This window comes from Octopus sinensis, linkage group LG4, assembly GCF_006345805.1.
Source record: "Octopus sinensis linkage group LG4, ASM634580v1, whole genome shotgun sequence".
Classification (NCBI taxonomy): Eukaryota; Metazoa; Mollusca; class Cephalopoda; order Octopoda; family Octopodidae; genus Octopus; species Octopus sinensis.
In genome coordinates, this window is record NC_043000.1 from 147,507,403 (window position 1) to 147,534,855 (window position 27,453).

Below are 27,453 nucleotides of genomic sequence, written 5' to 3' on the forward strand. Positions count from 1 at the left end.
AGTCCATATTCTGGGTGTGCTACATGAGTGCTGCACACATTCCAATGAGGGTAATGTTTCTTCTGTAACAATTTTCTTCTTGTAATATAATGGTATAATCTGGTCAGGTTTCCAAATCTAATAATTATTAGCCACCTTGAGCTCCTAATAACAAATGGAAACTGTTTAAAATGGATTTTATATATAAAAAAGAGGTTAACAGGCTCAAAAATGTTTACATCAATTTCATTGTCAGTGCTATGTAGGTTAATATACTATGGATTATTGCACAAAAATGTACCGTTCATAAATGTTTGTGATTTATCAATTAAATTTATAACTATATTCTTATGGTCTTTCCTTCCTTCTTTTCTTCATCATCATTTTAAATATCTATTTTTCCATAACTGCATGGGTCATACGAGAGTATGTTGGAACAGAGTTTTCTATGGCTAGATGACCTCCCTGTTGCCAATCTCCACTTGTTCCCAAGTAAGGTGCTAACATCCCAATCTAATGAACAACGTGGACAGGTTTATGGGGACAACTGGAGACAAACAACACCGTATGGATAACATTTCAAGACATGTCAAGAAATCCGGACATGTTTTTGCAGTAAACTGCAAACAAATACTATCATAGCTATTGCTTACAACCAGCGAGTGAAACATATATGTAGTCAAGGAAAATACAAACTCTCTCACACACACACAAAGTGGTCTTCTTCAATTTCTACCTACCAAATCCACTCACAAGACTTAGGCTGGTGTGGTATTACAGTCAAAAACACTTGACCAAAGTTGCCATTTAGTGGGATTGAATTTGAAACCATGTCATTGCAAAGTGAACTTCTTAACCACACAGCTTTCTTCCACTAATGTTATACTTGTAAAATTTTAACTTAAGATGAAGCATCTAAAATATTATACTTTATCAACATAGTTTTAGCCTGTATAATGCTGTCAAGAGGTTCTGAAGATTGAAAACCTAAGATATTGATAATCAGTTGCAAGATAACAGGTTTGTATCACACCACAATTAGACTTGACTCTTACTGTCTCATTCCACACAGTAACGTGCAACCAAAAGAATACCCTCCATCAGGCATTTGCCATATCCTGAACGCCTTGCTTCCCTGGGCATGGACACATTGAAGCTCCGACGTCTGGCAGCTGACTTGGCAGACACCCATAAAATTATCAACCATCGCACAAACAATAACTCTGAGCACCTCTTCAAACTCCACCCATCTAACACCCGTGGACATATTTACAAAGTAAGAAAACAGCACAGCTCCCATGACTTCAGGAAACATTTTTTCACGCTGAGAGTTGCTGAAGCATGGAACAAACTGCCGGCATCAGTTGTTAGTTGTCGGAGCACTGCATCCTTCAAAACTTCCATGCTTCCTGAGATTCGCCAACACTACACTTGATTTTCTCCCCTCCATACACACACAAGCATGTATCTGACTCATACACTGTTCACTTTCCAGACATTTCTACATTACTGCATGTACTTTATATGCACTTTCTGACAAGTTGTGGTGCACCTGAGCACTGTATACAATAATTTCATTATTATTATTATTATTATTATTATTTTAACTATAAATAAGGAACATGTGAAGCACAGGATGGAGGTAGGGACTCCATGGATGAGTGTTACAATTTTGGGTAATAGATTATTATTATTAGAGCTGGTAATAAAATAAAGTACTAATTAAGTACAGGGATCCATGTAATTGTTCATATCCCCGCCTCCCTAAAATTGTTGACCTGGTGCCAAAATTTGAAACAGATACTATTATCTTTTATAAATATAATTATTATTATTATTCATGTGTAGGTGGGTTACTATGCTTTTCTTGCTTTATTATATCTTTTATAATTATATCTGTTTTTATATAATCATTTATTTTGTGTAATTATATTGTATAACATTTTAATGTGTTAATCGTCATTATCATCATAATCGTCGTTTAATGCCTGCTTTCCATGCTGGCATGGGTTGGACGGTTTAACTGAGGGCTGGTAAACCAGAAGGCTGCACCAGGCTCCAATCTGATCTAGCAAAGTTTCTACAGCTGGATGCCCTTCCTAATGCCAACCACTCCAAGAGTGTGTTGTGGGTGCTTTTTATGTACCACCAGCACAAGGGCCAGTCAGGCGGTACTGGCATCAACCACGTTTCAATGGTGTTTTTCTACGTACCACCAGCATGGGACCAGTCAGGCGGCATTAGCACTGACCATGCTCAAATGGTGCTTTTCACATGCCACTGGCAGGAGAGCCAGTCAGGCGGCACTGGCATTGACCACGCTCGAATGGTGATTTTTACATACCACTGGGATGGGTACCAATTAGGCAGTACTGTCATTGGCCAAGACAATGACTTCACTTGACTCAACAGGTCTTTGCAAACACAGTCTATTGCCCAATGGTTGAAGGGTACTCTTAAATGGGTTGGTTATGCTGCACTGGCATAGGCCACAGTTACAGTCTCACTTGGCTTGCCAAGTCTTCTCAAGCACAGTATATCTCCAAAAGTCTCGGTCATTTGTCATCGCCTCCATGAGGCCCAACATTCGAATGTTGTGCTTCACCACCTCATCTCAGGTCTTCCTGAGTCTACCTCTTCCAAGATTCCCTCTATTGCTAGGGTGTGACAACTTTTTCCCACAGCTGTCCTCATCCATACGCAACACATGACCAATATATATATATTGAGCATCATGTGGCTTTCCTTTTATTTTCATATAACATTATTTTGTTTATCCTTAAATATTTTATAACACCTTTATTTTGCTTTCTTTTTATTGTATATATGAATGGGCCCAGGTAATAACAATAAAAAATTATTATTATTATTATATACAAATGCTAATATATATATATATATGTATATATGTGTGTGTGTGTGTGTGTGTGTGTGTATATAAATATATATACAGAGAGAGAGAGAGAGATTAACTCTACAGTAAGGTGTTGATTCTTACTTGTAACCACTTCGTCTTACAACATAGCTAATACACTTAGAAAAGGCATGAACATTGCAGTTGCCATCTACTCTGTTTTTAGAAATTGTAGATTTCAAGACTACCAAGCTTCCTTAGAGACACACCTGAAAAATATGCACTGAGATAGATTTGATAAATATTATTTGTATCTTACCTGGAACATATATATCAACAGGTATCACTCGATCACATCCACGGACAACAGCATATGAATAGTGGTAGTAACCACCTCCATTAGCACAACTCCCCATTGATATTACCCAGCGAGGTTCTGGCATCTGATCGTAAACCTGTCAAAAATAAAGTGTACAGAAATATCTGGCATTTTTTTAAGCTCCCAAAAATGTTCAAAATTATTTATTTCTTTAAAGGCAAATAATTTGAATAATTTTTATTTTCTTGTAAGAGCTGGGGACATAGATCTACTCATCTACCTTATACTATATAAATGTATTTGTTGCTGTGTAGCTTAATTTGACCATCAACAGAATGCTGGTCAGGTATCTAGGTTTCTTCTACAGGCACCCACCCCACAAAAAAAAAAAGAAGAATCAACAGATGTATCATATACTGGACGTAGATCAGTTTTGTCATACACTAGTTTAGGTAAAATCAAATCTATTTTTAAACTCAGATGATTCAACTAGAAAGTGAATATTAAAAGCTAGTTACTCATAACTATGTTTCAATAAATCTCTGTCATCATTATTTCAATATATGTTCATCCATATTGAAAAACATTTCTGCATATCTGTAATACAAGTTTCTCCATTCATCTTTCTTGATCAAATGTCAATTCATCTGTAAATTCCAATCATTAAGGATCTAACTTAATTGATTTTTTTTCCTTAGCTTTTATTAGGTACAACTAAAACACTGTTTTCTGATTTTTTCATCTGTGGCACTACTGCTACTTCGGAATAGTATGAATATTATCACAATACACTCCTCTCCCTGAAGTCAATAAAGCTGATCATCTTTTGATTTCCTTCATTTAAAGCCAAACCATTTACTGCCACACTTGTGTACATATCAAATATTTTAAAGAAAAGAATCTGTTCCACATATCTAGAACCCCGAAGAACATTCTTTACACCAATTAAATGTAAATAAAGGCAAACAGAAGAAACAATAATTCATATTTTTATGTCAGCCTAGACTCAATATACCAGAGCATGTCAAACTGTAGTTATTTATTATAAGTGAACTTGCAAAGGGGAATGTGCTGAGATGAAGTTAGGAGTGGTAATGAAAGATAAAACATTGTTTACGGGAAAGAGCTATGTTATCTGTCAGAAATTGGAGAGCTCTTAAAAGTCTTTATTTTCCATATATATGTAACACATCTAATCAAAACTAATAATGTCATTAACCTCAAATCTGTCTGAAAAATTACTAATGCTAAAGAGAGTTGGCAGACATCCAATGATACATATTGATTTGGACAACGAAATATGATAATTTTGAAAGTAAAAACAATATATATGAATTTTTATAGCAACTACTGTTCTTATAATTAGTTAAATGTAATTTATGCGAGAGAGCGAGAGCATTTGAAATGAAATAGAGATTATATACTGGATTCAAATAAATGCAATATATATATCCTCTCTTAAGAAAAGTTGAATACCTAAAAAATGAATTATTCAAGGTATCAAACTTGCTGAATAAATGGTAAGTTTCATATAGACTCTTATTTATTTCTTTTCAAGAGAAATGGAAGAAATAAATGCATAAATGTAGAAACTCTTTAACTTACTTTTCTGAGGGCAGGAGCCATTTTATTTGTGAGAGTACCAGCAACTATAATCACATCTGCTTGACGAGGACTGGCTCGAAAAACTACTCCAAAACGATCCATGTCATATCTTGGGGCAGCTATATGCATCATCTCCACAGCACAACATGCCAAACCAAATGTCAAAGGCCACAATGAACACTATGAAAACAGCAAAAAGTTTAGTAAATGAAAGTCATCCAAAACTTTGAAGGAAAACAAAAGATCAAAATATCATTTAAAAATTGTAAATTTTATCATACAGAAATGAAATCTTTATCATCACCATCACTGTTTTAAAACCTGGGAATCCATACTCGAAAAGTTTAAATGGGTTTGTAAAACAATCTTTCACTTGAGACTCATTGTTCTAACGTCTGATTTAACTATTTCATGCACCCTGTACACTAAATCCCCCAATAAGACAGCTTTCAATCCTGACAGCATATTTGATCCACAAAGTGTTTGTGTCATTTATCCCCTTTTTCCACATAAAGCCTTCTCAATGCTTGCTAGAAAACAGACTGCAAGACCTTAGCTAAAATCTTCCATAGGTCAAGGAATCAAAGATACAGTTATTTTTGCGAATATCTCACAAAATATAGTTCATCTGGATTTAAATGCTATTATTAACTTAAACTACATCATACCAGCTTAATTCTGTAACAAAACGATACTGTGGAACCTGAGTAAACTTGTGATAGTTTGCATCTGCAGATGTGATAGTTGTGATAGTTTGCATCTGCAGATGCTAAAACAAACATTTCAAAATGAGAATGTGTCAGTCTGTTGTAAGAAAAAGAGGTCTAATATTTTAAGAAGGGCCTTTCACCAGATGAGTAAAAATGTGACTGCCAATACTAAATTATATATAGAGAGCACATACACAACTCTATTAAATTTAATATTGGCTATAGTAATTACATTTCCATTCATCAGACTTATTTTCTACTCATGACAAACTATGTAGGGGTGATTGATGTATTAAAAGTAATATAGGTGGTGCAAGAGAGAATGTGTTGGCTGGCAGTGCAGCATGTTGAAGTTAGAGTGTATTGGATAAGGAGATAATGTACTAATGCAGCTATGTACATGTGTGTGTAGTACATCTAGTAAAAGTGAGCAGTGATGAGTATATTGTGGTCAGTACAGGTGGTGAGGAGAGAAAAGATGATGGGCTAAGATGGGGAGATAATTATGAGCAATAGGTGGCAAGAATACAAGGTGAGGGGGCAGCAAATGTAGGCCTGGCAGAGTACAAATATTGTAGCCTCTAACATCACCCTTTAGTTAGGATATGTGTTGCTGTATTGTTCTGCAGCAGCATGTATAGCCAGTCAGTATGATCCTTTGTCATTTTCTCTATGAGATACAGCATCTCTAGGTCAGCCTTTACCATTTTACCCCATGTTTTTCTCACCACCCTTCTTATACGGGTTCCATTAACATGGAATGCACAACCTCTCTATGCAGTCATCATTATTACTCAATACATGCTCATACCATCACAACTTTCTCTCTTGTAATAACATATCCCCAATTACAATTCAATGCCATTGTCCAAAGGTGGACATCTCGAGGATTTGCTAGCAGTTGTTTGCAAATGTTCACAAATCATTGAGCCTGGTCATCAGTCAGTTCAGGAGGAACTTTTTGGCAGCATCTGTTCACAAGACCAAGCTTACAGAGGTGTTGACTGATGGTGCTTTGTGAAGGACCAAGTTCTGCCAACAATATAAGAGTGCTTATGCTTTGCTGTTGTTCAAGCAAGGACTCATTTTCTACAACAGAAGATTTCCCTGACCTCGGATTGTTTTCTAGGAAGATGTCATCTTCCTTGAAACATCTGAATCAATTTTGTGCCACACAAATCAGGTACAGTTGCCGAGCCTTCAACATCATTAATTTCCTTTGCTGTTGCCCTTGCTCTCAGTCCATTTTTTCCCATTGGTGCTGTAAAATGGCTCTAATTGTAACTTTTTCTCAGCTCATTAACAAAGCAGTACAATAAAGAAGAAACAATGTTTATATGTTATATATGAAAATGAATAAACTACACAGCAATGATTAGACAAGTTGTACTAAATTAACGTTAAAATATGTTTGTGACATATTTTAGCTTCTAAAGGTAAATTCATTGCAGTTACTATGAGAAAAAAAAATCTCACTTATGGTAAAAGGTAAAAACAGTATATTTGCTTATTGTCTCCCACTGGCAGACTCCAAGACATGTTTCTGGCTTCTTAGCCTTCCTTAGTAGGAAATACTGTAGAGAGACAACCCTGGACAGATTCTAAAGCTGTAGCCTCATCTTAGAACAGTCACCTTTGCAATCATGTACTTTCAGGTTCAGTTTCACTGTGTTGCATCTTGGACAAGAGTCTTCTACCATAGTTCTGAGCTGACAAAAGATTTGTGAGTGAATTTGATTCACACACACACACACACACATGGGCGTGTGTAAGCATTTGAAATGGTGTATATGCATGTGTGTGTCTTTCAATTTGAAGGACAAGGGGAAATATTATTTTGCTTGGAAAGAGGTAGAGGTTGGCAACAAAATAAGGCATCCAACTGTACAACACCTGTCTCACCAAATTTTTGTCTGACCCATGCAAACATGGAAAAGTTGAGGTTAAAACAATAATGATGACAATACACTTTTAACCCTGTAATTAATTCTGTACAGTGAACAAATGAATAAACTACACAGCAATGATTAGACAAGTTGTACTAAATTAACGTTAAAATATGTTTGTGACATATTTTAGCTTCTAAAGGTAAATTCATTGCAGTTACTATGAGAAAAAAAAATCTCACTTATGGTAAAAGGTAAAAACAGTATATTTGCTTATTGTCTCCCACTGGCAGACTCCAAGACATGTTTCTAGGGAAAATAATTCTATTCATCAAGCCACAGCAACATATTTATAAAATTAAGTGAAATGCTGTTGTTGAGTCTTTTGGCAACATAATATCAATATGTGGTTGTAACACCAAAATACATTTTGCAAGCTATGCAATGACAACACTGCAAAATGTTTTATGGACTGCTGGCTCAGTCATATAAGGTCAAAAAGAATCCACCACAGAACTTGCTGAAGGTTGCATAGAGCTATGGCAAATAAATGAACTATATTGTACAGCTGTAATAATAAATATTAGGCATTTTAAAATTAATATATTAAATGGAATATCACAAAATATGCTTGCCAAGTGGTTCAATATATGAAAGCCTTTTTAGGTCACTTTCTTTGAAAGCAAGTAAAATTATAGCAGTTTTAATGAATATACAAATAGCTTGGACCATCCTTGAGAGCCATTTTAACTGGGGTCCAGTATTGTATGTATTTTGGGATCGTGCATAGATTCAGTTACATAGGGTTAACATATTTGTAGTGTAAAAATTGGTAGGCAAACTGCAATGTTGTGATAAGGTATGAATATTTAATTGACAATAAGTGATTTGGTCAACAGCAAATATTTTCCTAGTTATTTGCTGACAGTAAGTCTATATAGATTTATTAGTGTGTGAGTGAATGTAAACATTATTTTAGTATTTCAAGCTATTTTTTTATACTATGAGTGGTATGGGTTTCTTTTCTCCCTTATTAAAGCTACCTACTTATCAGTAAAGTAGGAATGGAGCCTATTGTCAACTAGAGATATGTATGAAGTGAGTGCTAACACACTTGATGTAGTGAGTAGGATAACTTCATAAATAAGTGTATGCTTATGTGTCACAAACCATTCAATTCTGAAACCTGACACACTGTTTTAAAACAAACAAGTCACACATGGATGTAAGTACACTTTTGCAAAGGGAGATCAATGGCACTTTGAAAATAGTTATAAAAATTATTCAAAGATTTCTTTAAAAATATCAAAATAGGCGTAGGAGTGGCTATGTGGTAAGTGCTTGCTTACCAACCACATGGTTCTGGGTTCAGTCCCACTGCGTGGCACCTTGGGCAAGTGTCTTCTACTATAGCCTTGGGTCGACCAAAGCCTTGTGAGTGGATTTGGTAGATGGAAACTGAAAGAAGCCCGTTCCATATATTTATATATATATATATATATATATATATATGTATGTGTGTGTATATGTTTGTGTCTGTGATTGTCCCCCCAACATCGCTTGACAACCGATGCTGGTGTGTTTACGTCCCTGTAACTTAGCAGTTCGGCAAAAGAGACCGATAGAATAAGTACTAGGCTTACAAAGAATAAGTCCTGGGGTTGATTTGTTTGACTAAAGGCAGTGCTCCAGCATGGCCGCAGTCAAATGACTGAAACAAGTAAAAGAAAAAGAAAGAAAGAAAGAATCTATCTATTTCATAGATGGTATTGAATATGCAAGATCTCTTCTGGAAAACTGCTAAGTGTCATAGTAAGGATGCATTTTTTTTTAATGAAGCAATTCTTTTTACAGCTGGATGTTCTTTGTAGTATTAACCACACAATTGCGATGTCAACACAGAACCAATTGTATGGAACCTGTTGCTAGTCAGGTAAAAATGATGCATGCATATTAGTGTAGCTAGCTTGACCAGAAGCTATTGTAATGTTTGAACACAGACATTTATGGGGCTTCACTAAAATTAAATACTGTAAAAAAAAATTTAAATACTAATAAAAAAATTCCTTATTTAGATAAATAAATATAGGACACTGACTAAAAATCAGGTGGCTATTATCAACAAAATAAACTGTTGAAAAATCAAAAAAAAAAAGGGGTATGAAATTAAAGTACTGTGTTACTGTTGACAAAGCCAGGAAATTAACCCACAGCCATTATGCTGTATCCTCAGGCAAGGTACGTTACTCTGCTTACATAAATCATGTAAATAGAAACCATGTTTAGTTAGTTGAAAGAGATCTAAGTTAAGGTGGTGACTAACATTGATATACAAATATTAAAATTTGTAAGAGAGGGAGAGAGAGAAACACTCAACCCACACTAATACAGATGCCAATCTCATGGGTAATGAAAGGGATAAGTAATATTCTATAAGCATATCAGGTGAGACTGGGAGACTGCTGATAACATCATCCTGATTCAAGAGAAGATAAATTTCAGTAGTTACCTGTTGCTTTCTGGGACATATGAGCTCTGTACTGCAAGCTGGTGACAGGTTTATTGATTATAGACTCTACTGTTTACAACAGTCAAACTGCCCTTCACTTCCTTCTTGTGCCAAAGAAAGCTCCATGCCAGTCATGGGTAAACTGTGGACCACAAGACTCTCTGAATGGGATGCCTAACAAAAAAATTGCCTTTAACCCTTTAGCATTTAAACAGGCCATACCCAGCCTGAATATTCTACTTATTTTAAGTTCAAACCAGCTAGATCCGACCTCTCACACCTCCTCTACAATGTCATTCTAAAAAGTAAACAATCACATCATTTGAAATCATGATGCTACAAATTAATACACGATTAATTCAATGCAAGGTGAATAAATAAGCATAACATTTCATAAAGTAATTGGGATGCTAAAGGGTTAGTTTTTTTTATAGCGCAGCACACCTGAAATGAGCCTCGTCTCACGTAGCCTGCTTCTTGAGAAAGGTCGCCCATGTCTGCTCTACTCAGTTATTTGATCTGCTAGAAATAACAGCCAAATCCCTTTCAAGTCACATTGGATAATGTTGTCCTGGATATTGAAAAAGATTAGATGATCACAAATGAAATGTCTTTGATTATATTTTGTTTGATCAGAGCTTAGTTGGTTCAAACAACAACCTAATTACAATTAGGTGGAATGAATTGGTGATGGATACAAACTGTTCACAATTTGTTAGGCAATCTTGCTCCCTTGTAAATCTTGTAAATCTTGCTCCCTTGTAAATCTTGATGAACAAATTAATAGCTCAATAGCTATATCATAATAATTGCTTAAAAGGGAAATGCCTGGGTTGCATGACTACACCACTGACCCAAAGGTTTTGTGTTCATATCCAAAAACAAGCATTTTGGTTTCAAATAAAAAGTATATTTTTTAGGGGTCAAATCCAAGAAATCCTTGAATAAAAATAAAAATGCATAACTTGCATTACTCAACCCATGAAAAACTTAAGCTGTTGAGTATTTGACGTTAAGAATGAAATTCAATGACAAAAGATTCATTCTACTATGAAATAACTGAGGCTTTCATCTTAGGCTATGGAGCATTAAGTACATGTGAGCAGGATGTGGAGTTTTTAATGGCTCAAGTCAGAAGTGCAAGAGCAAAGAACCTGATAACTTTTCAACTAGCTGTAATTATACAGTACTTTTTCCCACCTCACTACTTCACAATTTTATTATCTCATTTCCATTCTTACATCAACAGAAATACAAGTTTTGCTCTTACTAAATAGTTCTTTCCTGTTGCTATAGTTTGTACTCTATGTTCGTTGTGGTTAGTGCTGTTTTAAAAAGGCTTCATATGGGAGAGAAAAAAACAGCAACCACATAGCCTAAAATATTAATGCACGCAGTGTCTTACATGGGAATAATATGTGACAGAGAAAATTAAATCGTGTGATTAAGAAGTTACTCCCATAACTATTTAGACCATATTTGTCATAGATCTAAGATAATGATTAAAATGGGATGGCTCTTGGGCATATGAACTGAAGATCAGACTTGATACATTGTGCTGATAAGTAATAAATCAAAAAGTAATTATAAGTCTGTATGATGACTTCTAGAAAAAGATGAAACTTATGACTCATGGAGAGGAAGATCTACAGATACATAGGAAATAAGTTTTTTAAAATGCCCTGGAGGCTTTTGAGAGGTAGTGGATAATTTCTGCTACAAGCACCAGTGGTGCTGGTGCTGTGTAAAATGCACCTAGTACACTCTGCTAGAAAACAGAATGCAAGACCTTACCTAAAATCCATCTACCAAATTCACTCGCAAGGCACTAGTATACCTAGTGCTATAGCAAAAAACACGTGTGTGTGTGTGTATGTGTACCATCATCCAGTGCTTCAAATCTGGGTTTTGTTCCCGTTAATAGGGGTGGCTGGATCTACCTCAATGTCAAAGCAACTGAAGTAGGCAGGTGCAGCCCATCTCAACCTTTGGGCTGGCTAGTGCCCATTCTCCCTTGCCATCATGAGGCTTTTTTGGGAGCTGGTTTTCTACGGGGAGCATGCCCTTGCTTACCCCTAACCTCAGTTTCTAGACATGAGTGGTCCTGAGACCAAGGCCTCTACCAGGAAGGCAAGGATGCTACTCCCTGAGTATATATCTATAATACATGATGGGTCTCTTTTTTTCAGTTTCTGTCTATCAAATCCACTCAAAAGGCTTTGGTTGACCCAGAGCTATAGCAGAAGACATTGCCCAAGGTACCATGCAGCGGAACTGAACCTGAGATCACATAGTTGTGAAGCAAGCTTCTCAAACTTAACAACAATGCAAATGAAAAGAATGCATTCACCTTTGATGTTAACTGAGATTGGCATAATCCAGAATAATGTCCAGTGCTCTGAGTTGCAATATAAAAGTTTCACGATATTTTATATCTGCTTTCCAGAGTCACTATAATCCAAATCAGTTCTTATTGAGAGTTACTGCCCCTCTAAATAGGTTGGAGAACTATGCCTCATCTTTGGCATGATTTCTATTGCTGGATGCACTTGCTATCATCAACCAGTTTACAGAGAGTGCTGGGTGTATTTTATTGTGGGACCATCACTAGAAAGTGTCCTATTCTCAACAAGACTAAAGGATCCTCTTGCTCCTATGTTGTTTCCACTCAATTGTCAACTACTTTACACCATGAACAAATGAATTTGTCTTGTACCTTATGATATTAAAGAATCCTTAGTAGTGTAAGATGTGCTGAAGGCAACATGACTAACGTGAATAGAAGACACAGCCAAAACAGAAGAACCTGCAAGGGTGGATGAAAGAAGTAAGGGTATGCCCAGAATAGAGTGATGGATATATCAAAGGTGAACAATAGTAAGAGTGAGTAAAGGATGTCAATAACAAGTGACAGAAAGAAGAAGACAAAGTGATGACTGGCAGTACAGAATTTACAATAGCATATTGAGAACAAACAGACCCAATACTATTCTTATATATAGACTTCGTGATGAGTGAGAATAACAAGAATGGTGAAGAGAGGAGACTGGATATAAGTAAGTCCAATACCATCCTTCATCACAAGGATGGTATGGTACAGTGATGAAAGTGAAAGTGAGTATTAGAAAAATGAGTGTCTGACAAGAACAATAATAACTGGGTTACACAGGGAGTATTGTAGAGGGAGTAGAAAAGATCCACAGCAATTCTTAGTTCCACCAGTAGCATAATATAGTGAACAGGAGAGGGTGAGTGATAGAGATGAGAGAGTATCAAAGAGGCAGGCTAGAAAGTAGATGTAGATTTGACAGAAAATATATATTATGTGTCCCAGTATTAATCACTACTACCATTTTCAACACCTTATTCATCATGCTTGCACAAGTGGTTGGGTCTCCTCCAGTACTGTATGTTGTCAAACATGGGCTTTTGTCATCCTCTCTGTGTGATACACATTTCAAGACCACTTAGTCTCAAGTGTTTCTCAGCTTCTCCCTTCCCTAGGGTTCATTCACTTTGTGTGTGATACTTTTTTTTAAACAACTGTCACCCTCCATCACAAGTCTGTACCAGTGACATCTCTCTTACGCACTAAATATGATTACTTTTATTCCAGTTTTTCACTTCATTTGTATACTGCCATACATGCACTCTCACTTTAGTCACTCAATAGAGCATGCTTGCTTCATTTCCCTTTAGTTTTTACAAATCAGCTATACTCAAGTTTCATATCTTGTTATCATTCAGTATCATACTTTGCATACAAGCATCATACAATCTGCCCTTCACTCTGAAAGTGAGAAACCCTTTGTTACTAGCAAAGGTAACTCCTTGAACTTTTTGAACCTGTTCTTCCTCTGGCTTCTATGCTTTCAAAACATGCCCCTCATTACAAATCGGGTCACCTATGTAATCATCATCATCATCGTTTAATGTCCATTTTCCGCGCTAGCACGGGTTGGACGGTTTGACTGGGGTCTGGGAAGCCAGGGGCTGCACCAGGCTCCAGTCTGATCTGGCAGAGTTTCTACAGCTGGATGCCCTTCCTAACACCAACCACTCTGCGAGTGTAGTGGGTGCTTTTTACGTGCCACCTGCACAGGTGCCAGGGGGGGTCCGGCATCGGCCACGATCGGTTGGAGCTTTTAACGTGCCACCGGCACAGAAGCCAGCCAAGCTAGCTATAAACTATTAAGTTGTCATCTGAATATTTAAGAAAATTTACTGTGTGTGCACCTGGTACATACTGCTCCTGTACACCTGCTGCACATGAGGTCTGCCTACTCTGTAAGTCTGACATTTTGTGCATCGTTTATACTGTGTACATCATATGAAATTCTTGCCTACACCTTTTATAGGCATTGAGCATGACAAATTCCCTGACAGGAAATGGTCATGCATAATGCAGAGACCTGTCTTCTTGGTATTTACTAATATTTCAGCCATCACTGAATTTTCACTAAGGATTCTCAATTCTAGGTTTTGCTTTCAGGTCCTGAATTTATCTAAATCTACTACAGATTCAGTTGTAAGAACTAAGTCATCAGTATATAGGTGTTCCTACTAACAGCTGATTTTAAACCCATTTGTTGTAACTTGGAGGACTATAATGAACAGAGGGGGACTGTGAATTGATCCTGGCTGACCCCTGCCTGCACACTAAATTTCTGAGCATAGCTTGTATTGCCTGTGGAACCCTTCAAAGACCTTATTGTCAGGTATAGGAGTCTACTTATAACTAATTCTTTAATTTCTCATAGTGAGACGATTTCAGGAATAAATCATACAAATCCAAAATACACTTCATCTAGGCCCTCACATATCTACCCCTCACCTCCAAGCCTATCCTATATTTCTCTTCATCATTACAGAGTGTACAGTGTGCATTTTTTATAAAGCCACCACTTTTGACACAACTAAAGGGACTTCAGAACCCCATGTCTCTCCTTGTTCACCAGTCTTTACAGGGTGAGAAACATGAGTGAACAAGGCTTCATCCAGCCCAAGCCCTCACATATTCTCACTACCTCCAGAGTTCCTCAAGAGCATGCCTCAACATCTTTGCCATCATCATCATCATCTCTCTTTAACTTACTCTCTAACTCACTCTCCTTTCTTTCCCAGCAGGAGTATTCATGTATCTACATTACAAAACACCTCTCTGTCTTCTTTCATCTGTAATCTCTCAAATGGCACAAAACTACACCTGCTTTCCATTTGCCATGCCACCACCCTTCTCAATCAACTTCTCTGACCCATCTCATCTATGAATAGCTGGCTACATTGGATCACTTGTATCTAGCTCACTCTACCCTCCTCTTTTGTACTGCCTGTCATCACTCCATGTCAATCTGTCTGCTGGCATACTCACATTTCTATTTTCTCAGACATCCTGAGCCTCTGTCATTACTCTACTGTCTGAGTACCAGACCTCTGACATCTCCCTGTCATCTTAGTCATGTTGCCTTGTAAATATATACTTATTTCAAAATACCAGGTACTTGTCGTTTATTTCCCCATCACCATCATGCCTTGTTCACTCATGTTTCTCACCCTGTAAAGACAGTGGTGAACAAGGAGAGACATGGGGTTCTGAAGTCCCTTTAGCTGTGTCAAAAGTGGTGGCTTTATAAAAATATGCACACTGTACACTCTGTAAAGAATATTTTGTGAGGACCCTTTTAGTTTTGGCATGTACCCAACACCTTTCTAGTAAGAAAAAAAAAAAAATCAGCACATTCTGTAAAATTGTTGATATTAAGAAGGGCATCCAAGCATGGAAACTGAGCAAAAAATAATATGTGAGCAAGATGAAGGGTCCACACCTGTTTAGTTGAGCATACCCCTTGAATATATGCTGATTCTGACAACAATGATCCATACAATCCATGCCAACATGGAAAATGGACATAAAGCAATGATTATTATATAGGTGTGGCTGTGTGGTAAGAAGCTTGCTTTACAACCACATGGTTCCAGGTTCAGTCCCACTGCGTAGCACCTTGGGCAAGTGTCTTCTACTATAGTCTTGGGCTGCCCAAAGCCTTGTGAGTAGATTTGGTAGACGGAAACTGAAAGAAGCCTATCGTATATATATATATATATATCTTCTTTTATATGTTTTAGCCCTGAGGCTGTGGCCATGCTGGGGTACATATATATATTATTTTGTGCCTGTGATTCTTTGACTAAAACCATTTAAAGTGGTGCTCCAGCATGGCCACAGTCAAATGACTGAAACAAGTAAAAGAATATATATATTTATATATCTGTCTCCCACCCATTGCTTGGCAACAGGTATTGGTTTGTTTACATCCCTTTAACTTAGTAGTTCAGCAAAAGAGAATGACAGAATAAGTACCAGGCATAAAAAAAAATATTGTCGCTGATTTGTTTGACTGAACCCTACAAAGTGATGCCCCAGTATGGTTGCAGTCCAATCACTGGAACTGGTAAAAGACAAGATGTGTGTGTGTGTGTATGCAAATATATAGCACATGAACATGAAGTATACCAACTGAAAAGATAATGTTTACTGTGAGAGATAGAGAGAGAGAGAGAAGTAAAAAGGAATATTTCTTACTTTTCGGCCCCAATTCAAAAGATCGTCTAATCTAGCAAGGACATAGTCAACTTTATCAACGGGGTTCTGAAAGGGAGATACAGTCTGACGTTTTGCTGGTGCCGGTGCCGGAACTGTACTTTGCTGGCAAGAAGGCACCAAACTGTAAGAGATAAATATACAAAAATAAATAAAAAATTATTTTCTGTGTATTAATCTTCATAGGAAATAAATTAATGACAATGCTTAATTCAAATAAATATTCTAAGGATCTAAATTTGAATCAAGTAATTCACACAAACAACAATGATTATTGAATGCCAATCAATTTGCAGAGCTCTGGGTGCATTTTATGTAACACTGGTACTAAAGTGGTTACACCCCATACCACCACAAGACTAAAGAGTGCTCTCAACTTCGACAAAATGAAAGAATCTTCTCTTTGCTGCATTGTTTCCATTTGTTTGTTTGCTTCTTTCCTTCACAATTGGCTGAATAGAAAAGGACATTCAATCACATCACAGGTAGCAGGGTCCCTAGTTAGTTAGTTAATTTTTGGCTCAAAAGCAAAAAAGGAAGGCCATGTAGGGGGACATGTAGTTATGTACAGGGTGGTGTTAATGTAAAGAGTTCAGGCCACTTGAGGTCAAGGGAGACTTTGAACAAAGTCCCTACTACCCTGTTCAGTTTGGTTTTAACACTCCTTTCTTCTTACTTCTAACAGAATAATAAGTGGTTTAATGTTGGGATGGGGCTATTTAGCTATCTGGAGATTAATACTACTAGATATAATGGTTGGTTTTCTTCTAAAAGAACAGCATGCTTTCATAGTGAGATAGCCCAGTAGCCCAACTATCATGGGTCATATCAGCAAACAGCTGACGTTTCCATGGTACAATGTGGAATGCTAGGAACTTTCAATAGTTAGCCTAGTATCCCCTCTTATGGAGGTGGTGGGGCTTGCTTCGATATAATAGATTTTCAGTACATCATCATCATTTAATGCTTGTTTTCTATGCTGGCATCAGTTGGATGGTTTGACAGATGGTGAACCAGAGGACTGCACCAAGCTCTACTGTTTGCTCTAGCATGATTTATACAGCTGCCCTTCCTCATCTATATTTCTATATTGGCACCAGTTAATAAGTCTACAGCACTATATAATGCCACTTGTTTTGATCATTTCATCCATGGGGTCAAATATTTTGATACGTGATTCACAACTCTGAACTAAAACCAGCTCATTTATTCAGATCATCAAAAATTCATTGTTTAGATTATTTTAATTATCTTAAGATCATTATAACTCTTTTTTAAAATTTGGTTTTAGAGGTCTGCTCTATGGCATCTTCCAATGTGTTTCATCTTATTCATATGGCCAATCTTTTTGGATCTGATTTCATCACTCCTCCCAGCTACGGGTAGTTTTCACCATCAAACTCTTCACCCACCAAATATAAACTGATTTGCTTATCTCTCCTACATATACACCACATAGTCAACACAATAAAGGTCTTCTGTGGAAATTACAAAACACTGTAATAAAACACTACAGTATTTTCAGTGCAATCTATTAGATCAAATTTATCTGAGTCTGAGTAAATTTAAACTCAATCAATGATAACACAGTATTTAGCCTCCATTCTCTAGAGTAGGATCTTAACAGTAGGACAGATATGTTGGGTACAAATACCACTATATGCAGCCCATAATGAATTTAGAAGGTGGTGAGATGGCAGAAATGTTAGCATGCTGGTCAAAATGTTTAGTGGTATTTCATCTGTCTTTATATCAAATTCTGCCAAGGTCAACTTTGCCTTTCATCCTTTCAGGGTCGATAAATTAAGTACCAGTTGCATACTGGAGTCGATCTAATCAACTGATCACATCCCCCAAAATTTCGGGCCTTGTGCCTAGAGTAGAAAAGAATGAATTCAGAAATTATATTTTTTTTATAAGAAAACTAATGGATAAATACATTGAAATTGAAGTGTGGGATGTATGATTTATACGAGTGCAGAATCAAAATTCCTTTTTCATCTATCCATAATACCCAGGTTATCTTACAATCTACTGAGGCAAACAGTTGATTTGCTTCCATGTACAATATGGCTGTTGACACAATGTGTGCAAACCTGTGCTAAGGTGCCCCAGCATGGTTGCGGCCTTCGGCTAAAACATTTTTAAAGATTTAAGGATTTATAAATATGATATACATTCATACAGCAACAATCTTAATGAAAGTAATCAGTATTTGATGTAATGGATCTAGTTACTCTGATGCTTGCCTTTTATTGCATCTCCTGGAAAAGGATTTTACCTGAAATTTCATGGTGCAAATAAGAAATGATTTGCCTATGCTATTTTTAAGAACCTTGGTTGATTGGTTCCTTTCCACAAACGGCAGCCTAACTTTAGCTTTCTCATATTTAGATTGGTAAGTGAAGAAATATTGCACTCTGAAATAATGTTCATGGAGTCCTACAGTATTCCATAAATAAATATTCCTGAACACAGGGAAATAAATCCCACCAAAATTGTGATGAAGTAAGACCTGTCTTTAGACAAAGTAAATAAACTTTAGGTCTTCAGCTCATCATCATCATCATCCTCATCATTTAGCATCCACTTTCCATGCTAGCATGGGTTGGACGGTTCAACTGGGGTCTGTGAAGCCGGAAGGCTGCATCAGGCCCAGTCAGATCTGGCAGTGTTTCTACAGCTGGATGCCCTTCCTAATGCCAACCACTCCATGAGTGTAGTGGGTGCTTTTTACGTGCCACCCACACAGGTGCCAGACGGAGCTGGCAAACGGCCACGAACGGATGGTGCTTTTACGTGCCACCGGCACGGGGGAAGCTATTTAAAAAAAAATTCAGATGAATCAGAAAAAGTCACTATCCTGAATGCCAGCTTCCAAAATTTATCTGCAATTGGATATATATCCAGTTTAAAGCCATTCACCATTCCATTAAAGAAGATAGTATATTTGCAGTGGTTTCCAAAGCGAAAGATATTGCCAAGACTTTGACTATCTTTGATTGGTTATCACAACTGGAACACCAGTTTAAACAGTCTGATAACCAGTAAACAAAGTGAAGGCTTCTGAAGAGCAGTCAACATTTCATAACTGGAACAATGGAAATGATGAATTATTAATATCAGTAAAAGCATATGACAAACAACTTGAATCTTCTAATGGTAATATAACATTCTAACAACAAAGTAAACATGACCCAAAACACAACAGAATTTGTAATGGAGGTTTATTTGCAGGCTGTCAAGCACTTAAAAATATTTACCTTTTAGTGACCGAGACTACTGGAGGTGGTGAAATTAGAGGACAAGACAAAAAGAGTGACAGTATCATTGCTCACATAATGATGTTCTACATTCATTTTTCCCATGTTACCATGAGTTGGTGAGGTTTACAATACATCAGTCTTTAATGTGAGATAAATTAAAGAATAAGGGTAAAGATCCCCTTCAGTCATGAATGACCATGGGATTGAATCTAGAAAGTACCCCTGCAAGGCACAAGTCCAAACAAGATTGTTCATGGAAGGCCAGCAGTCGCCCATGCATACTAGCCTCCCCTCTTCACGCCACTGATGATATCCAAGAGAAAGGCAAAGGCTGATACAGCTTGGCACCTGTGACACTGCAACTCATTTCTACAGCTGCGTGAACTGGAGCGACATGAAATAAAGCGTCTTGCTCAAGAACACAGCACACAGCCCAGTCCAGGAATCAAACTCACAACCTCATGGTTGTGAGCCTGACACTCTATAATGAAATTGGAAAGTTAAAGGAACAGTAATTTAGTATTTAAACAATCAGAATCATGATACTTAATCATAAGTGAATCTGATTATTTATTTTGTTGCATCCATGAATTGATTCTACAATTATAAGCATGTCAATTTACCTAATTTGGAATAGTTATAAACCTTTACAAGACATATTGGTTATTATAAGCAAAAACGGTTGTTATAAGTTTCATATTCCAAAATGAAACATTTTGTAGATTTATTCAATCAGTTCTAATTCAAAAATTTTGAATTAAAAATAGGAAAACCTGATAGAAAAAAAACCCCAGAATTTCTATATAGATATTGGTTTCAAATTTTGGCACAAGGCCAGTAATTTCAGGGAAGGGGGTAAGTCGATTATATGAACCCTAGTGTTCAACTGGTACTTATTTTATCGAGCAATGAAGGATGAGAAGCAAAGTTGACTCAAAGCATGAAGACAGACAAAATGCCACTCAGCATTTTGCTCAGCATGCTAATGATTCTGCCAGTTTGCTGCCTTAATTTCAATATAAATAGTGAAAACACTCCAACAAATGTTAAAAAAAGTTACCTTAAATTATCTCTTTTCTGTTCTTCACTCTTTTGCATTAAAAGTCTACATTGACTAAGTAGTGGCGACCTTCTTGTTGATAATGCAAGGCGGTTAAAACACCCGCCTAGTTTCAAAACTAAAAAGAGAAAGAAGAAAAATATCATGAAAATTACAGCAAAAAAAAAAAAAAACTCTGCATCATCATCGTTTAACATCTGTTCTCCATGCTAGCATGGGTTGGACGGTTCGACCGGGGATCTGGGAAGCCAGAAGGCTGCACCAGGCTCCAGTCTTATCTGGCAATGTTTCTACAGCTGGATGCCCTTCCTAACGCCAACCACTCCATCATAATCATTGTTGTAACGACTACTTTTCAGTGTTTACATGGGTCAGACGGGATTGATTGAGGCAAATTTTCTATTACTGGATACCCTTCCTGTAGCCAACCCTTACTGGTTTCCAAGTAAGGTAATATCTTCATATAGTCTGACAAGTTTTTTTTTTTACAGAAAATTGGAAATGAACAGCATTATTTTATATGATGGTGATGCCCATTTACAACCATCATGTGGTGTCTATTCAAGAGAACACACCCCTTTACATGTACACACATACATAAATATTTACACAAAAGGCTTCTTTCAGTTTCCATCTACCAAATCCACTAACAGAGCTTTGGTCAGCCCCAGGTTATTAGAAATACTTTTCCAAGGTGCCATGCAGTGAGACTGGACCCAAGTTTCTCAACCACATAGCCATGCTTACACCCATATAATTTTTAATGTCAGAGTTACACAAGTTTGCAACTGAGTACATGTTTAATTGTCCCTAATTTCACTATTTAGTATCAATCATGTGGTCAGCCTCTACTTCTGCTACACTCCTAACCTACCACCTTATGACACATTTTCACTCAATGTTTATCATCTATAACATTATAAAATGACTACTGGCTTAGTCACTTTCCTACATGACTTGATATTCAGCTATTCATTTTCCAATAATCTTTCACTCAACTTTTCTTGTAAATTCACAGTAGACATACAATTGCATATACTCAGCTCGTTTCTCAACCCCTCCTAAACTCAACATATATATTTCTCTGTTACACAGTACCAAACTTATTGAGCAAGTTTCATACCATCTAGCTTTTGCATTAGTAAAGTATCTAAGTATGCGTATATACATGTAAATTATTTAGCACAAAGAACAACTCCAAATTTCTTCTATCATGGGTTGTTGTCACCAAGCCTCAGAGCAGCATTGATTCACCTGACCTTTGATCAAAGGCATTCCAGCTATGACCATTACATCTTGATTTTTCACACAGTGTATTGAGGACTATGTTATCCAAAATGTGTTCCTTCTCTTTCAAGATAGTATTTCTTGCAGGTTGCATGATGGTATATTGTAGCTGTTATATTTTAACTATGCTTCACCTAACTCAAGCTTCCTTAGAATCCATCAGATTACAGAATGTGATACCCTATTAAAGACATTTCCTTGTAGATAAATGTGAAGTTTGTTTTAGGCTAAGAGCTATGTTTCTTCACAAGAAATTCTGACTTCACATCCAAGAACAAACCCCAAATCTAGTCAATTTAAAGTTAACTCTAGCATATACTAACACTGTCATCACTCACATACATTCAAGATATATGAATTACTAAAAGCATATTCATGATGCACAAAGACTTTGAAATACAGGCTTAGGTTCAGATTAATTTCTTCATTTGCAATAAAATACCAGTCTGTCACAGCACAGGAAACATTTCCAGAAACTATTTTTGCTATTGGAAACTGATAGTGATTTTCTTATTCAAAAATGCAAATCATCTTTTATAAACCAATGAAAGTTTTGCTGTACATAGTGTCTTTTGGGTGTTCTAAGACTGTCACTATAAATACATCAGCAGCAAAAAATTCAATAATTGATTGTTGTAGCATTTGTTGGCTAAACCAGCTTCAAAGTCAACAACATAAGAAAAAAAAAAAAAAGACTATGCCATTCTAGAAAAACATTACCAAATGTTTTTCTCCAAAACTACAGACTGTGACAATCTGAGTTCATGTAAGACAATATAAAATGATAAGTTAAGAACATCTATATAAAAGAATCTTCTACAGAAATCTGATACTATAAAATGCTTCCTTTTCTTTTAGGAATTGTACTATAATGTTCACTAGATTGAATATTTATATCATGCACAAATGGTTGACAAAATTTCGCCAGTTTTCTTCCCTCCTTAATCTTTTCCTTTTCCTCTTGTATTCTCTGCAAAAATCAGAAAAAATGTTTTCTGTTGTAAAAACCAACATTCACAATGATACCTTAAGTTTCTTCTATAGGATCCATGCCCAAATTCCAGTTGAATATAATTGGACATTTGATAATAATGGTTCATTTGCTGTGCTTCAAAGAATTTGAAGTACTTTAAAATATTGATGACAGTAGTCACCTTTAAAGGTATGTTTCTAATAGCAAGAAAGTGCTGTTATTTGTGTGTAAAAAGCATTTCTGTAATATTCAAGAAAAAAAACAATAACAAAAAAAACAGGTAACATGAAACATAAATTAACCCTTTAGTGTTCAGATTACTCTGTTAAATGTAATATTTTTTTACTCAAATAAATTTTAATTAATTCTGCATTATCTTATAGCTTTTGAGGTTTCAGTGATGTGATTGTTTATTTTTAGAATGTCAATGTAGGTTAGGTGTGAGAGGCTAGATATCACCATTTGAATATAAAACATAGAATATTTGGGCCGGATATGGCCGGTTTAAACACTAAAGGGTTAAGTGGGAGGCTGAATATATGTAAGTTTTATGGATGCTGGAGAGAAATGAGGCTTGGTGTACTTGTACTATTAGCATGTATGAAAGAAAGAGCACAAGTGAACTGAGAGATGATGCATGCAGGAAAAAAAAACTGCACTGTGTAGAGAGGTGATGTTTAGGAGTGGTAACAGATGGAGAAATAAATGCCTTATGCTCTTGGAAGAGGGAAGAAACCCATGGAAAAGGATGAGTAAGTAAAATGTGGCAAAAATGAAGTCAGATATCAGGATGTTGGTCCTCACGGCTGAAATGGTAAAAAGATCAACATCAATGAAAATAAGATATTGTACAATGCTGCAGTTTCAATCTCAAAGAATTTCAGGAACTTGCCTTTCAACCACTTCTTTCTGTCAGCACTTCACCCCACCACTTTTTAAAAATATTTTTTACTGTATTTACACAATTAGATTTGTGCTATTTCAACTGATTGCAACAATTTTATATAAACTAAACAGTGAGAGAGATTTTTTGCATCTAAAAATATTTATTTCAAGAAGAAAAAAATCTCCACAAAGGATGTCAGAAAACACAGAACAATGCCATAATATATGCTCTGTTTATCCTGTTAACTGCATCTTTGTAATGTGTTACAAATGGATTATGTAGTTACCAAGAGCATGACAGACAAATGACTTATCATCATCATCATTTAACGTCCATTTTCCATGCTAGCATGGGTTGGACGGTTCGACCGGGGTCTGGTAAGCCATGGAGGCTGCACCAGGCTCCAGTCTGATTTGGCAGTGTTTCTACAGCTGGATGCCCTTCCTAACGCCAACCACTCTGTGAGTGTAGTAGGTGTTTTTTACATGCCACCAGAACAGGAGCCAGCGCAGGGTGGAAAACGGCCACGATCGGTTGGTGCTTTTACATGTCGCCGACACGGACGCCAGTCAGGCGACGCTAGTAACTGCTACGCTCAAACGGTGCTTTTACGTGACACCAGCACTGATGTCTTTACAATTACCATTTGAATTTGTTATCCAGAAATCCTTAACCAGTAATTTGAAAATAGCATAAAGAAAGCAAGTAATCAACAGGAGGTGCAAAATTATGTAAAAAGCTATAACAACTTCAAGCCCAGGTAGAAGAAATTAAATAAATTGGATCTGTTTAGCAAAGATCAACTGTGGCTGTGTGATAAAAAGTTCACTTCTCAACTACATGGCATCTTCGACAAGTATGTTCTACTATAGCTTCGGACTGACCAAAGCCTTGTGTATGGATTTGGTAGATGGAAACTAAAAGAAGCCCACTGTGTGTATGTGTATCATCATCATCATCATCATCGTTTAACGTCCGCTTTCCATGCTAGCATGGGTTGGACGGTTCAACTGGGGTCTGGCAAGCTCGAAGGCTGCACCAGGCCCAGTCTGATCTGGCAGTGTTTCTATACATACATATATATTTGTGTGTGTGTGTTGAACCCCACCACTGCTGGACACCTGGTGTTGGGGTGTTCACATTCCTATAACTTAGCAGTTCAGCAAAAGAGACTGATATAATAAGTAACAAGCTTTAAAAAATAAGTACTGGGATTGATTCCTACGACAAATTCTTCAAGGTGGTGCCCCAGAATGGCTGCAGTATAATGACTCAAACAAGTAAAAAAACAAAAGAAGCATTTGTAGCGGTTTGGAGGGTTTTAAGCACTCATTGTTCAAGACTAGAAAGGGTGAGGTATAAGGTTGTTTTTGTCATTGGTCAGAGATTGTGTTTTTTGTGCTGTTAAAGGAGATGAAATTGTTATGTTCCTATCGGAGACTGCTTTCCACATATCTGTTTATGGAGGCAGTGCAATTTGACATGTGGTGTTTAGGTAATATGAGGGTAATACAGATGGTTTGGGAAGAGTGAGTGTTGTTAGAGATTACAATAGGTTGTAATGTACAGGAAAGAGAGATCAAATCCTGAATGCATTAGAGTTGATAGACTATGTATCAGGGAGCCCTGTCAGTACACCACAACATCACAGTTTGACAGAAATGTTTTCAATTCAAGAGACAGATAAAACTTGGCAATGAGACTGTTTTGTGCCAGACATGATCAATATTTTGCTGATGTCAAGTGCAACAGCAGTGCTTTTATAAGTTTCTAAAATATGGGTTTATGTAAACTGTACTGAAGGCTGATATGAGAGAAATTTAGGAGACTGGAGGTTACATAACTATTGTTCTCATCAATTTTAAGATGTGGAAAGTGAGAGTGACAGGCTGATAATTGACAGGGACAGAGTCTTCCTTGTTTGATGATGGGATATTTTATAACATGTTTCCAAAAATCAGGATAGATTCCTGAATAGAGAGTAGCTTTGAAGCAGGACTACGGATCCTTAGTGTTAAACACCTAACCATTTGGTTAGTAATGATTCTTAGTAATGTTTGGGTTTAAGTTCAGAAATTCTTCCAAAACCTGCTCTTTTTAAAAATCCTATAGTCAATTTTATACGGAAAAAATCAAATACACTGCTCATTCGTTCTCACAATTATCTTCAACTGAGTAAGTAGCTTGGCATCTCAAAACTTATTTTCAAAACAATTCTCGTTTGAATTTGGCTAACATGCAGCAGAGAAATTGTCAAGATTTCATCGGAGGTGTGAAGGCAACAAGTGTCCTTTTTCTCTGAAAGTTATGAGGAAACAAAGTCGATGAGGTTGGAGCACAGTTGTATAGGTATGCCGCAATTGACACTGGTGCAATGAAAAGCCAAGATGACCTTTAAAAGATTTGAACTTTGCAGAATGATTTACCAAACTAGTAACAAATGAAGTATATAAATTCGACATTCTATTGTTATAACTGTCCTTGATGTATCTAAATATATTGCCACTGACGAGGTACAGGTGAAAATATTTGTAGGAGATGAGGTAGGTATAATCGATTAAATATATTTTATCAGAACAATGAGAGGCAAAGTAAATACAAGCAGTATTCAAATTCAGCATGTGCAGAGAATATTTAAAACTGAAAAACATTCAAGTAGGAGCTAATTCGTTAGCTAAAACGTTACTAATTAAATGCTTTAACAAATGCTTTAACGAAGTCGTGGTTATACTAAATGTAAATAACATCGCATCGAGGAAAAAAAGTTTATCAAAACAATGTCATTAGAGATTGTGATGCCATGCTTTAAAAAATTCCAAAATTGGAATCAATTTATAAATTTCAAATATGATTTTACCGAACATGAATACATGAATACTCGCTGTATCTATTGCAGAGTTACATAAACTTGATCGCAACCAAACTGTGAAGTCGTTTCAATAACATTTGCATTATAAACGCACTTTTTTCAATGACGTTCGTGTACACAGATATTATTTTATGTAACGAAATAAGCTAAAAGCGGTCAGGAAAAAAAAAATTTTGCATTAACATAAGTGAGTGTACGTTTGGCAAGTTCGATGAATTATCGATGAAATAGGGAAAAAATCGGAGGCAATTAAAGGTGATGAATTAAATGCGAGGAGAGACTCACCTCTGACGGTCGCCATCTTGCCCTTGCACTAATCTCCAGAACGAGGCACTTCCGGTAAAAGAAAAAAGTATTGGGTCTAAAATGGCGGACGCGCAAGACTTGAAGGTTTGTGATGATTTTTCTTTTACGCTTCTCTACATGTTTTCTTTCCTGTTAGCTTTGAATGAAAAGCGTGTTTGCAATGTTCGTTCCTTTCGCTCGATCTCTGAACGTTTTCGTCGGTTATCGTTTCTCCACGGCGCTGGACCCCCACAAAGAAAGTGTTGTATGTATGTATGTATTCATTAGTCGTGGTGGTGTTAGTAATAGTAGTAGTAATAGTAGTAGTAGTAGTAGTAGCCAGTGTTAAGTTAAGCTTTGGCAA

The 27,453-nt window shown here is 36.6% G+C and overlaps 2 protein-coding genes across 7 annotated transcripts in view; one reads left to right on the forward strand and one right to left on the reverse strand.

Moving 5' to 3' along the window:
* The window catches only part of LOC115210283 (NADH-quinone oxidoreductase subunit B 2), a 36,806-nt gene extending 9,561 nt beyond the window's left edge, over positions 1–27,245 (reverse strand). The window contains exons 1-5 of the mRNA XM_029778787.2: positions 27,090–27,245; positions 20,790–20,907; positions 16,446–16,587; positions 4,758–4,937; positions 3,153–3,288 (exon numbers count right to left, since the gene is read on the reverse strand). Coding sequence (XP_029634647.1) covers positions 3,153–3,288; positions 4,758–4,937; positions 16,446–16,587; positions 20,790–20,907; positions 27,090–27,105 — 592 coding nt within the window. The 5' untranslated portion in view covers positions 27,106–27,245. The remainder of the gene's footprint in view (positions 1–3,152; positions 3,289–4,757; positions 4,938–16,445; positions 16,588–20,789; positions 20,908–27,089) is intronic.
* LOC115210282 (E3 SUMO-protein ligase PIAS2) overlaps positions 27,050–27,453 on the forward strand; it is a 150,395-nt gene continuing 149,991 nt past the window's right edge. For all 6 annotated transcript variants that reach the window (XR_003881433.2, XR_004998907.1, XM_029778780.2 and 3 more), the window contains exon 1: positions 27,050–27,194. Coding sequence is in view for 4 of the 6 variants with exons in the window: in XM_029778780.2 (XP_029634640.1) it covers positions 27,171–27,194 (24 nt within the window). In the remaining 2 variants the exon portion in view is untranslated. The remainder of the gene's footprint in view (positions 27,195–27,453) is intronic.